This window comes from Podarcis gaigeae, assembly GCF_964106915.1.
Source record: "Podarcis gaigeae genome assembly, chromosome: 15".
In the NCBI taxonomy this organism is placed as follows: Eukaryota; Metazoa; Chordata; class Lepidosauria; order Squamata; family Lacertidae; genus Podarcis; species Podarcis gaigeae.
In genome coordinates this window covers 19,068,352-19,081,494 of record NC_139692.1, presented here as the reverse complement: position 1 = coordinate 19,081,494, position 13,143 = coordinate 19,068,352, and the positions used below count along the sequence as shown (strand labels likewise).

The following is a 13,143-nucleotide window of genomic DNA, read 5'->3' as shown; positions in this document are numbered from 1 at the left end:
TAACTATTAATTACCTCCTCACCAGTCTTTCTCTTCCCATAGAGTTGAAGTTCACAGAGGCTAAATGTGTTTGGACAGCTTCTTTATATAGCAGAGTAACTAATAAAATATGCAAGTATATTCAGGAATAGATGTCATTTCCCCCAAAGTGACATGTTTTGCACAGTTCTCTCCATTTCCCTTGCCCCTGTTTTTCAGTTTTTGCCCTCTGTTTCCTAAATGCATAGCCTAGAACATTGCATTTAATGTCATACAGTGGTACCTCTAGTTACGAACTTAATTCGTTCCGGAGGTCCGTTCTTAACCTGAAACTGTTCTTAACTAGAGAAATGCTTTCACTAATGGGGCCTCTTGCTGTCGCTGTATCACCAGCACACAATTTCCGTTCTCATCCTGAGGCAGAGTTCTCAACTTGAGGTAACTCTTCCAGGTTAGCGGAGTTTGTGACCTGCGGCATTTGTAACTCAAGGTACCACTGTATTAAGACTTTGCCCCCTACGTGGTCTCATTGGAAAACAAGCTCATTTAATCCTACATCAGCCTTCCCAGACCTGATGCCCCTGTGAAGTTTTGGGTGACAAGTCTTTTGGGAATTGTAATTCAAAGCATCAGCAGGGCACCAGTTTGGGGCTGTCTACATACTTGCTGAAGCAAGTTGCTTAGTTTGGAGACCAAGCCAACAAATCTTTTCTTTTGCATGAAACTACTGAGCAGTTTTGTTTTATTTTAATAGCTCAGAGTAAATTCAAGACAAGTGTGGATTGTTCAGGGTTGGTAATCTGTTTATGAACGCAGCACTGCTACAACTCTAGCCTTGTCAATCTTGGCTTTGACACACCATGTTGAACTCACACACATGTAGAGCCTACACAGGAACATAGGAAAGTTGTCAGTACTATACAAAGTCAGAGTATCTGGCCACCTAGGTCAGTATTGCTGGCATAGACTTGAGATCTTTTGCATGCAAGGCAAATGGTCTCCCACTGAGCTATGGCCCTTCCATGCACAAGAGTAGGCTAAATAAGACCACCATATGGAGGCTGCATGCAAGGTTCCTTTGATCTGCCTTTGAAGCTTAGAGCTACTTATGCATATTTGAAAAAAGGAACAGCACGGTATAGCATGCACACTTTCCATGGGGCAGCTGGTTTAACTATTATTTTAATTGTATTTTTTATTTGTCTTTATTATTAAACACCATATTAGGTTAAGGTCTGCTTAACTACTATTTCCCCCCTTTTTGTAATGTACACAATATATTTTGTTGTTGTTGTTCTGTTTTCTTTCCTGCACAGGTACTGTCTCTTGTTCTTTTTTGTGTGTCTTATTTTACTCTGTGCACTTGAAATTTTGTACCTTTTTGTTTTTCAATAAAGAATAAAACTGAAATGCAAGCTTTGTAGTAGGCAGGGGAATCTGTGGCCCTTCAGATGTTGCTGGACTTTCTCTTTTTCCCAGAAATAATTTTTATTTGATTTTACAAATATAAAATTATAAAGATAACACAGAACATATCCTCAATTACGAGATTCCAATGAATCTCTGGCCTTCCCACCTTCCTCTCCATGGGTTCTATTATCAAATCTTTTCTACTGCATCCTTTTCAATACTCCCATTTATATATATATATAAAAAACCCTTCATTATCTCCATAATACTCATTACATTACAAGTGTTATTGCAATCCTGCTAATGTTTTCATCTGTTTACAGTGATCTCCAAGATAGATTATAATCCCGCCCCCCCCCCCATTCCTTATTAAAGTTTTGGTGTTGGTTCTTGAGCTTTCCAGTCAATTTTGCCATTTCGGCATAGTCCAACAATTTAATTTGCCATTCTTCTCTGATAAGATGTTGCTGGGCTTTCATTCCTGTCAGCCCCAGTAAGGCCAGTGGTCAATTATTATGGGGCTGCAGTTCAGCAACATCCGAATGCTAGCATAGGAATAGCCACCCCTGCTCTGTAGACAGGAGGGCATTCGCAGTACAAGTTAATGTGAGATTGAGATTGAGTTAAAGAGATACAGACACAGCCCATGTAACCTTTCTCATTATTGCAGGACTGGCTCTTCTTCCCAAATTATCTTCTTTTCCTCACCTCTCCCACCTTGTTTCACTCTAAATATCCAGGGGAAAGACACCTGCAATGCTTTCAACATTTGCAGATCATGTCTCCAGTTGATACTTGCCACACAGCACTCATCTGCAAAGCATGAAGGCACACAATATCATTGTTCAAAGAATAAACTTTATTCGCTTTCCCATTTCCCCTCCCAGTGTCCTTGTTGGAAAAGGGTGTGTGGCTTTGTGTAAAAAATAATTCCATTTAGCAGCAGCCACAGCAAAAGAGGGACCGTAAGACTGGTGAGTCCAGAAGCTAAAGGCTTCCATTAGGCAAAGAAGGAGAGAAATGGGGCCAGCTAAATGCACATGGGCAATGAGGGAGGGAGGGATAGGACAACACATCCACCAAGAAAGAGTTCTGTATGGCACTGTGACAAGATGAGACACTTTCGCATTTGCGCCTGGAGGGAGCTGCAGTTGGGGGTGCTGCCTGCAGCCCAGGCACCTACTGCATGTGGCATAGAAAAGGGGGGAGCCAGAGAACTGGACAGACCCCAGGACACCCAACGCAAAGCTTTTTCCAAAATGGTTAAACTCGAAGCAAAGAAAGATTCTGGTCAACGCTTGCGAGCTATCCAGCTTTGACAGCAATAGCTATGCCAATAAAAGTAGTCAAAAGGGTTTTGGGTTGTTGTTGTTTTTAAAGGGACAGATTCAGCGTTGAACTTCTGCTTGCAGAAACCAGAACCCCCAATCGGACATTGATTCAGGAACACAAAAGTTGCTCTTTGTAAGGGATCCGGCCCCAAGAGCTGTCCTGTAGTGCAATTTTATTTCAGGGCATCATCTTAACTCGGCAAACCCAGAGAGAGCTGATGGGAAGAGTCCTCTGAAGTCAACAATGGCTGGACAGGGGGATGTGGACAAGCCTTCTTCCACCCGGGAGTGCAACAACCACAACATGATGTGAAAAAAATAGCAGCTACCCTCCTGCAAACCTGAAGGGCATCGCTTTATTCTTGCTTCCTGTTGGTTGAAAGAAAAGCCCTGAATGCCTGAGGTTGCTTAAACACTGGCCTCTGGGTTTTTGTATTCGCTGCTTCTCTCCTCTTCTGTGATGTTGGAGAAGCCCAGCTTAGAGAGGCCTTCCTCACTGGGACCATCGTTGTTGAGGTCTGTCGACAGACAGGGGTGCAGCAGATGGTCCCAGTACAAGCTGAGAGTCGACTGGTCCTGGTTTTCCATCTCCCGCTGTTCATACATCTCTCGTGCACTAATTACTGGCGTCTGGACTTCGAAGGTCTTCTCAAAGCGGGTGTAATCTACACGGAAGGCGCCTTTCTCCAACGTCATGCAGGGCTCAAAGCGGTGGCCCCACAGGATCTCGTCCTCTACGTAGGAGGTCCGGGCTTGACACGTCATTCCTGGGGGGAAAGGAATGTCAGTGGGAGGTAGGAAATGTGGAAGACACCATACAGTCCAATAATAATAATAATAATAATAATAATAATAATAATAATAATAATAATAATAATAATTTTATACCCCGCCCTCCCCAGCCAAAGCCGGGCTCAGGGCAGCTAACAACCAATAATAAAAACAAGTTGATTAAAATACAACTTTAAAGATTAAGATACAACATTAAAACATTAGGATGCAGCCTCTTTACAACTCTATTGGGTTTAATAGGACTTACTCCTGGGGAAGCATGTATAGCATTGCAGATTAAGTTATACATCTAAGTTATGTTGTCTGAAGGAAAAAAAGTGGAGGGCAAAGAGTGGAAATGGAAACATTGGCATTGTCTGAATTTGGCAACCCCCATATTTTTGTGTAGGGATTGCCATATGGGTCAAAAGTTGTTTTACTTTAAGGGAGGTGCAAGAGGGAGAGTGTGGGGTTCAAGTAGAAAAAGGAGGGGAACAAAGGCCCCCAGAAACCTGGAACTGGCTTTGTGACTTAGAGTGTTGCATGAAATGAGGACTTTGGGGTTGTTTCTGTAAGACACATGTGCCCAACTACAGTCATACCTTGGTTCTCAAACTTAATCCATTCCAGAAGTCCGTTTGACACCCAAAACCATTTGAAAACCAAGGCGCGGCTTCCAATTCGCTGCAGGAGCTTCCTGCACTCAAGCGGAAGCCGTGTTGGATGTTTGGCTTTCAAAAAACGTTCGAAAACAGGAACACTTACTTCTGGGTTTTCTGTGTTCCGGAGCTGATTTGTTCATCAACTAAGCCGTTCGAAAACCAAGGTATGACTGTGTCTTGAACTTCCCACATTTAGGAACGTGGGATACAGCTCTTTTATTTCATCAGGCCATTGGTCTATCCAGCTCAGTACTGTCCCCTGTGACTGACAAGGGCCTCTGTAATTTCAAACAAGTCTCCCAGCCCTATCAAAGATTTTGGAGATTGAACATGAGACCTCCCTCTCACTCCTGTACAACCATGAACTCTACCCACCAAAGTTAACAAGCTGCCTCGTGTTGACAGGACAACTTATCCCAGGAAATAAGGAGCTGAGTCAAGACACCTGACCTTGCCAGACATTGATGATACTGTTCCATCTATCGCTCTCAGGGTGATCAAGTGCTGTGCTGCAGCGAGCAAAACCCACCAGGAACTGACCTCAGGCATTTCTACATTTCTCTCTTTGAAGTTTGTGTTACAGGCAGTGCTTTTATTCTAGAAAAAAAAAGGTGCCAGTATTGTGTACCCTTGAGTAACGCCCCCTCTTCGGGGGGGGGGGAGTACTGGTTACAACTACAACTTTTAAAATGTTGGTGCCCATTTTGTTTCACTCTGTGCTACTTTTACTTTTTATTGTATTGTTTTTACTCTGTTATGCCCATCTGGATGTGTTCAATGTGCACCTTATCTTGGTGTTTTTTTATGATGCACACTGACTAATAAATATTGGATTGGATTTGACTCTTCCATAGGAAGTGGCCTTATACCAGGTCAAACTCTGCTCATTTTGCCCATTCTGGTTTTTTGTGGTGGTCCAGGGTCTCGAGTGGTGGCAAAGGGGATTCTTTCCCATCACCTGACCCCTTTAACCAGAGATGCTGGGGACTGAATAATTTTTTATTCTGCATGCAAAGAGAGTGAGGCCCAAACAACATCTTCCACTGTGCCTTCGGTCTACCTAGATCAGTATTTTCTGACTGGTACCTGTCCTCCAGGATTCCTAGTAGAGGATCCTTCCTATCTATTATCTGATCCTTTTCACTGGCCTCATCAGGAATAGAAACTGGGGCTTTCTGCAGGCAAAGCGTCTGCTCTGCCACTCAGCTATGATCACTTCACTCAGTTCTACTTGTTTTGACCTCCAATTTGCTTTTTGAAAACAGAGGCTAAATGGTTGTCACATCAGGTATCCAATTGCACAAACAAGCTGCTAGTCACCAGGAATATTGGCTTCATAGAATCAGAACTGGGAGGAATCTCATTCTGTGCTAGGGCAGTGATATCTGTCATATTCCGTGTTTGTTCCAATCAGCTCCACTACCGTATGGGCTTCTGCTAAAACCTACGTTGTTTGTCTCACTATCTGCTGTGACTAAGACCAATTTCGGTGCATTTCAATGGAAGGGGAATGCCAAAAAACAATTCAGAAAACAACAAATTTGTGTAACATTTGTAGATTAAAAAAAAATCACAATAGTGAATACTGCTTATATTTACGTGCTTTCCCTTCCTCATGTCAGTCAAATGTGCAAATAATGGCAATTTCTGCTGCCATTTCTGTTACTGATTGAATTATCTGACCTTATTCTGTGCATGTATTATAGGGGGAGAAGGGTAGGGGACCCACTTAAGGGGAAAACCAGTCCCACCTCGACTCTCCCCAATTTTAGCCTAAATGTTCTACACACAGTAACCGGAATTCTTTGGGGGACGCAGCATGCTTTAAATGCATGGTACGGAAGCCAGTGTGCAAAATTCACAAAACTGTGACAGTTCATGTTCTGACTTCAAGGGACAGTATTTATATGTGAACAGAATTTGAACACCCAAGCAAGGGATTTTGGGGCTCAGGTGCTGGCCTGAGAAAGCAGCCACATTTATCAGGCCATGCTGCCCAAGTTGGGCATTCTCTCCCCAGCAAGGAGACCTACCAGACTCCAAACTCTTAAATTCCACCAGGAAACAGGTGAAGACACTTCAGGCAGGCTTGAAGAGGGGATGATATGAAAAGAGCTTTTGCTGGAACATGGCCAGCTGTTTAATAAGCTCTTTTATGTGGATTCAAGTTGTTATTTTTAACCCCCATTAGATGCTTTCAGTTGTTCATGTTGGTGGTTTTTTGTTTTGTTTTTTAAGCAGGGAATTAAATAATACTTTTTAAAAAAAGGAATTGTCCAAGCTGCTGCTCCCTCTTCCAACAATTTTGCCGGTATGTGAGAAAGGGCACTTCTAGGATTTTGCTATTTTGAGGTGGGATTCAGTCACAGACCAGCAAATTCAGGCTTTGCAATTAAAGTATCGTTTCGCTCTATAGGACACACCGGACCATAGGACGCACCTTGTTTTAGAGGGGGAGAACAAGGAAAAAAACTTCTCCCCCTCTCTGCTTAGCGCCCCTTCAGCAAAGCGACAGGAGAAACAGAGCCCCTTCCATTTCTCCTCCCACTTCGCTGAAGGGGCGCTGCACAGCTCTCCCTCTCTGCTGAAGCCAGGAGAGCAAGACTTCAAGCAAAAGGAACCGAAGCCTTCAGAGCGCAGCACGAGTTCCCACTGCGCTCTGGAAGCTTCAGGGTCCTTTCGCTGAAGCCAGGAGAGTCGGTGTGCACCGACTCCTCTCCCTCTCCAGGCTTCAGCGAAAGCAACGCGAAGCCTCCGGAGCACAGAGGGAGCGCTCCCTCTGCGCTTCAGAAGCTTCGTGTTGCTATCGCTGAAGCCAAGGAGCCTGCATTCGGTCCATAGGACGCACACACATTTCCCCTTAATTTTTGGAGGCGAAAAAGTGCATCCTATAGAGTGAAAAATACAGTAGTTCTGGAGTTCTCGCACAACAAACTCACTTCCCCTGCCCCAGCAGACATTTTGTGATCTTTGGGGATCACGCTTGCTTGATGCAGTACTTTATAACCTTCCCACGAACAAATCAGAATGAATGTTCAGTAAGTGGTCAATGTCATCTAACCTCCCCACAAACTTTGTGCAAACTAATCATGTTGAGTGCTTAATAAGCAGGCCCTCTGGAAATGACAAGACAGAGAGGAATGACCACCAGATGGCATAGGACACAGCATCCTGCATTGCAAATAATTATGTTTTGATTTGATTTGTCTCTGTGATGTTTATTCTGTGTGCATTTAATTAGGGCTGCCATATATCCAGAATTTCCCGGATATGTCCATGATTCGGACACTGAAAATAGCTTCCAGAATTTTCAGAAATCAGACAAAATGTCCAGGAAAATCCAGGCATATTGCAGTTCATATTGGAAGTGCTGATTTTTTTGACCAGTGCCCTTAAAAATACAGTGGTACCTTGGTTCTCGGGTGGTTTGGCTCCCAAACAAATCAGCTCCCAAATGCTGCAAACCCGGAAGGAAGTGTTCCGCTTTGCGAATGTTTTTCGGAAGCCGAAAGTCCGATGCAGCTTCTGCTTGAGTTGAGGAAGCTCCTGAAGCCAATCAGAAGCCACGCCTTGGTTTTCAAATATTTTCAGGAGTCGAACGGTCCCCTGGAATGGATTAAGTTCGAGAACCAAGGTACCACTGTAGGTGCACAACTTTTGTGTCCAGATTTTCACTTTTTGAAATATGGCAACCCTAATTTAATAAACGTCCACATTTCTTTCACTTGAGAGTGCGGATTCCACTTTAAAAACAAATGAACAAAAAATCCTAATCGATATGCTCAGAGATGGCAGTGCTTATACATGCATTTGCACACAGAAATTATTGGCTGAATGAAATATGCTAGTGTGTTGTGTCCCTCCACCCGCAAATAAATGTTACTTTTGTTTAACAGCAATTCCTTTGTTCTTGAATTGCTTATAAACTACTCTGATTATGTCTCTCAGCTTGGTTACTAGAGCACAAAGTGATGGTGCTCACATTTAAATTCCTTCATGTTGTTGAACATGAGGCGGAAGCATACCCACATCAGCCTGTCCATAGACTGATTTTCTTCTGAGTTGCTCCTCTGGAAACTCCAGCCATATGACATAAATTGACTGGAGACTGAGGAGAGGGACTTTTCAGTTGCGGTCCTCCATTTATGGAATTCTCTTCCTGGGAAATGCTTGCTTGGCACCAGTACTGATTGCCTAGAGGTGTCAGGTTAAATATCTTTTTTTAAAAAATAACTACCAGATTTTTTAACCTTTGATGAATTTTGACTGAGATGGTTTTGATTACAGTGGTACCTCAGAACTTAATTCGTTCTGGAGGTCGGTTCTTAACCTGAAACCAAGGTACCGCTTTAGCTAAAGGGGCCTCCCGCTGTCTCTGCGAGATTTCTGTCCTCATCCCGAAGCAAAGTTCTTAACCTGAGGTACTATTTTGGGGTTAGTGGAGTCTGTAACCTGAAGTGTCTGTAACCTGCAGCGTCTGTTACCCGAGGTACCACTGTATTGTTTGTTATATTGTAAATGACCCAGATTTTTTTTCCTAACTGAAAGATGACATATGAACCTACCCAGACCCTGAGATCATCTTATGAGGCCCTCCTTCACATGCCGCCTCCTTGAAAGGTTCGGAGGGCAGCAGCACAAGAACGGGCTTTCTCTGCAGTGGAATGCTCTCCCCAGGGAAGTTCGCCTGGCGCCCTCATTATACACCTTTGGGTGCCAGGGAAAAATGTTCCTTTTTAACCAGGCCTTTGGTTGATCCGATTTATATCCTATGCCCTTTTAAAATGGTGTTGTTGTTTTTTGAGGGGGGTATTGGCTTGCTATTTTTATTTTTACTAGGTATTTTGTGGTTTTAGATCTTGATTTTGTTCTGTGAACCGCCCTGAGACCCTCAGGTATAGGAGGTATATAAATTCAATAAAAAATAAGAAAAAAGAAAGAAATAAGTATTTCTTCCAACTTGCTTGATTATCACCAGCCCATGCTGCCTGGGGATGATGGGACTTGGGAATCCGAAACATCTGAAGGGCATGAGGTTGCAGAAAGGTTGGGACAGACATTTGAAGCATGCTGTGTACAGATCACGAGAACGAGACGAGTGTAAGTAGCAAGAAAGGTGTGCAGAGACACATATATTCTGGTTCTCCTATAGATCCCAGGACCCTCTACTCTCCTGAGAAAAAAGAGGTGAGATGGTTTCTGGCCACGGCAATGAGTTAATGGTGGATGTTCTTTGTAGCCCTCCAGCAGCTGCGGAGAAGTTCAGGCAAGGGAAAGAGAGGAGATGAGGCATAAACCGTGGGTAGGCAAACTAAGGACTGAGGGCCAGATCTGGCCCAATTGCCTTCTAAATCTGGCCCACGGACGGTCCAGGAATCAGCGTGTTTTTACATGAGAAAACTGTCAGAGAAACTAAACACACCAAATCAGTCCCTACCACAAAAGGTTTTTCTATCCTACCCCACCTCCCTACAAATATGCCAGACTCCACCGCCCTAAAGAATCAATGGCTGAAAATTTCCAAGGGTGCCCAAAATCCAAGAATCAGCCAGTGCCCTAAATATCCTTTTATGGAATGTGGCCGGTTGGTCTAGATGTTTATCTCAATCTACAGATATTCCATTCTATAGCCAAAACTTTAACATCATCGCCCTTCAAGAGACATGGGCGGCGGAAACTCCAGTACATGAGTAGAATGTGTCCGTTGATTTAAAATGGATCTCTGGGTTATTTGTGGGGCATAAGAATTCATTCATATTTCCCCCCCAAAAAAATATAGTCTGCCCCCTCACAAGGTCTGAGGGACAGTGGACTGGCCCCCTGCTGAAAAAGTTTGCTGACCCCTGGCATAAACCCTCTCAATGCCCCTCAGTGGAGAGTTCATTGCATGCCGCAGTGTAATGCAATCCTGTGTCTGCCAACTTGAAAGGCAGAACAGGAGCAACCTGGGAGTGTCCCCCTTGCCATGGACGAGCAATCATTACTGGCATGATTTGTGGACAGTTCCTCCTCAATCTGGATAATTGACAATAATCAAGAGGTGCTCTCGAAGCATCATATGCTAATAAGCTGCAATCAATCAGCCACCGAAAGAACCGGGACTGGTTTTCTGAAGGTATTTGAATGTTTTCTTAAGCTTGAGAATCCTTACAACAGTCTGAAAGGGAAGGGGGGGGGAAAGGAGCTTTGTGCTTTCTTGTGGTTTTTTAATGGTCTTTTTCCCCCTTGTCCTCTGCTATAATGAAGAGACGTGTGTAGTTGCTAATTTGTTTGACACTTCAAAAAAGAGGGAGGGAGGCTTTTGATTTATGTTCTACAAGAAATTTAATAAGGTTTTGCTCTGCCCCCCCCCCCTTGACTGAAGTTGAAAGGACTTTAATTATGATACCGCTGAACAGGGGTGTTGTTGGAGAAATGCAGTGGGGGAAAGAGAAAAACGACCCACAGCTGGATAAATGCTGAAATGAGGTTGAATTTTAGGAAAGACATCGCTGTGTATTGTGTGCTGAGAAAGAACTCCAGAGGGGAATTTAATGGTGGATGTCTGGAAAATTCACTCTGTGAGATATCTATGGCTGCCGTTCGCATGTCAGCTTGATAACAGTGGAATGATATGGAATGTGACCTTGTGCCACTCAGATAAACACCGCAAAGGATTGAATGGCGAGAGAAAGAACTGAACTCTTTCAACATTCCAAGTCTGGAATAAAATTGTACATGAAGGGCTACACACTTGAAATTTATTACAGTGGTACCTCAGGTTAAGTACTTAATTCGTTCCGGAGGTCCGTTCTTAACCTGAAACTGTTCTTAACCTGAAGCACTACTTTAGCAAATGGGGCCTCCTGCTGCTGCTGCGCCGCCGGAGCACGATTTCTGTTCTCATCCCGAAGCAAAGTTCTTAACCTGAGGTACTATTTCTGGGTTAGCAGAGTGTGTAACCTGAAGCGTCTGTAACCTGAAGCGTATGTAACCCAAGGTACCACTGTATATATTTACAAGATGAAACTGAGGTGCTGTTTTGTAAGGTGAAAAAGCAGACAGCTGGAAGAATGGTTTGATGGCCAGTGAAGGATGTCAACTGAAGACTAAATAAGAAATGAAGCTGCTATGGGGGGGGGGATCTTGGTCATATGATTGCAACGAGAGCAGGGAACTTGATTTTAAGAAATTGTATTATAGCAATTTGGTTTGATCTGTAATAATTTGGAAAATCAATAAAAATATTTTTTGATAAAGAAAAGAAGAAGAAAAGAAAGAAGAGGTGAGGTAGGGCTAGCAATCAGAACTGCATGGATCATTTCTCCAAAGCTCACTCATGCTGAGTTTGTAGGGTCACCCAAACAGGTCTCCAGAATATCTCCCCTTCTTTGATGTTCTACTCTACAGTGCACCCACCTGTCGCTTCCACAATGCCTTCAAGGATGATGATGATTTCAAACTGTTCCTTCTTCAGTGTTTCCGCGGACATCTCCCAGAAGGGGCTGACCTCATTGATGACATGACAAATTATCTGTGGCTCCACCAGGAACAGTCGGTCCTCCCCCGTATCATAGCCCAGGTTCAGTTCTGACTGCTCCAGTGGGATGAACTCCCCCTCCTTTGTTTGCCTGGACTTGATTAGCTTGGCTCTTATTTTTGCATCTACCATGTGACTGTCCCGGAGATCTCCAATGCGGAACATGAGGCAGAGCTTCTCATCCCGGTGGGAGATGACACACTTTTTGCTGAATATTAAGGTCTGGGCACGCTTCTTGGGTCTAGAGATCTTGACAAACATGCAGCCCACCATGAGGGCATCAATCATAGAACCAATGATGGACTGGGCCATTAGCAAGATGACCCCTTCTGAGCAATTGGCCGTCACAATCCGAGATCCGTAGCCAATTGTCCGCTGACTTTCTACAGAGAACAGTAAGGCAGAGATGAAGTTATCAATGTTCTCAATGCAAGCCTTCCACTCGGGGTCACCTATGTGGTTGACATCATCTCGGACCCAGGCATCAAAGTAATATATGATGCCAAAGACCACCCAGGTGATGATGTAGCACATGCTGAAGACAAAGAGGAACCAGCGGTACTTGAGATCCACAATGGTGGTAAAGATATCTGAGAGGAACCTCTTCTTTTCCTGAATGTTGCCCAGGTTCACCTGGCACTTGCCCACCTTGGTGACGTAGCGCTGCCGCTGCTGCTTGTTACCCCAGCCAAACTGCCGGTCATCGTCTATGAGTTTACAGCGCCGGCTCTGCCCTTTGTCCGAGGAGGGCACGGAAATGATGCTACGGGTTGGGGTTTTGTTCCGCGACGAGTTGATGATGTTGGGCGCACTGAAAGCATGCTGGGGATAAAGCCGGGCATTGAGGTCCCGCAACAGAGAAGGTGGTGGCGGGTCAGTCCTGGAGGACCGGTGGTATCTGGGCAACTCATCTGTGTCGATTGAGACTCTGGGACGGTGCTTGATAGGCACAACCTGCTCTGCGGTGCTGAGCCTCCGCTGGAGAAGGACTGTCCTGTCATTGGGGATGTTTGAGCTGCAGGGTACCGACACGTAGTTGCATGTCAGGGCACTTTTCTTGGTGGCTGCAGTTTCCGTTTGCTGGGGGCTCCTGTCTAAAGGACCCATCGAAACAGCTATCATTTCAGGCTGGAAAAGAAAACAAACTTAGTAAGCTCTCCATTTCTGTCTTCCAAAATAGTGAGTCGTTGGTTAAGGCTTGATCATGGAAGCTCTTCACTGAAGCACAACCCCATATTGGAAGCTGAAGGACACACACACAACCCCCCCCCCCCAGAAGATAAGGATAGTAACCTGGAAGCTGTCTTATATCACTTTTGTCCCTTGGTCCATCTAGCGCATTGCCTGTGGTTTCAGGCAGAGGACATTCCCAGTCCTACCTGAAGATCAAACTTGGGATGCTCTGCTGGCAAAGCACATGTTCTACCACTGAGCTGCAGCCCTTCCCCTAACAGTATTTTGTTTGGCAAGG

At 44.4% G+C, this 13,143-nt stretch overlaps 1 protein-coding gene across 3 annotated transcripts in view; it reads right to left on the bottom strand.

The window, feature by feature from the left end:
* Positions 1-1,305: 1,305 nt before the first annotated feature.
* LOC310832329 (G protein-activated inward rectifier potassium channel 4-like) overlaps positions 1,306-13,143 on the bottom strand; it is a 33,447-nt gene continuing 21,609 nt past the window's right edge. Inside the window, exons 3-4 of one of the 3 annotated variants that reach the window (XM_083714025.1) lie at positions 11,552-12,800; positions 1,306-3,487 (exon numbers count right to left, since the gene is read on the bottom strand). In XM_083714025.1, the coding sequence (XP_083570151.1) occupies positions 3,129-3,487; positions 11,552-12,800 (1,608 nt within the window). In that variant the 3' untranslated portion in view covers positions 1,306-3,128. The remainder of the gene's footprint in view (positions 3,488-11,551; positions 12,801-13,143) is intronic. The other 2 variants (XM_083714026.1, XM_083714024.1) reach the window with 2 other exon arrangements.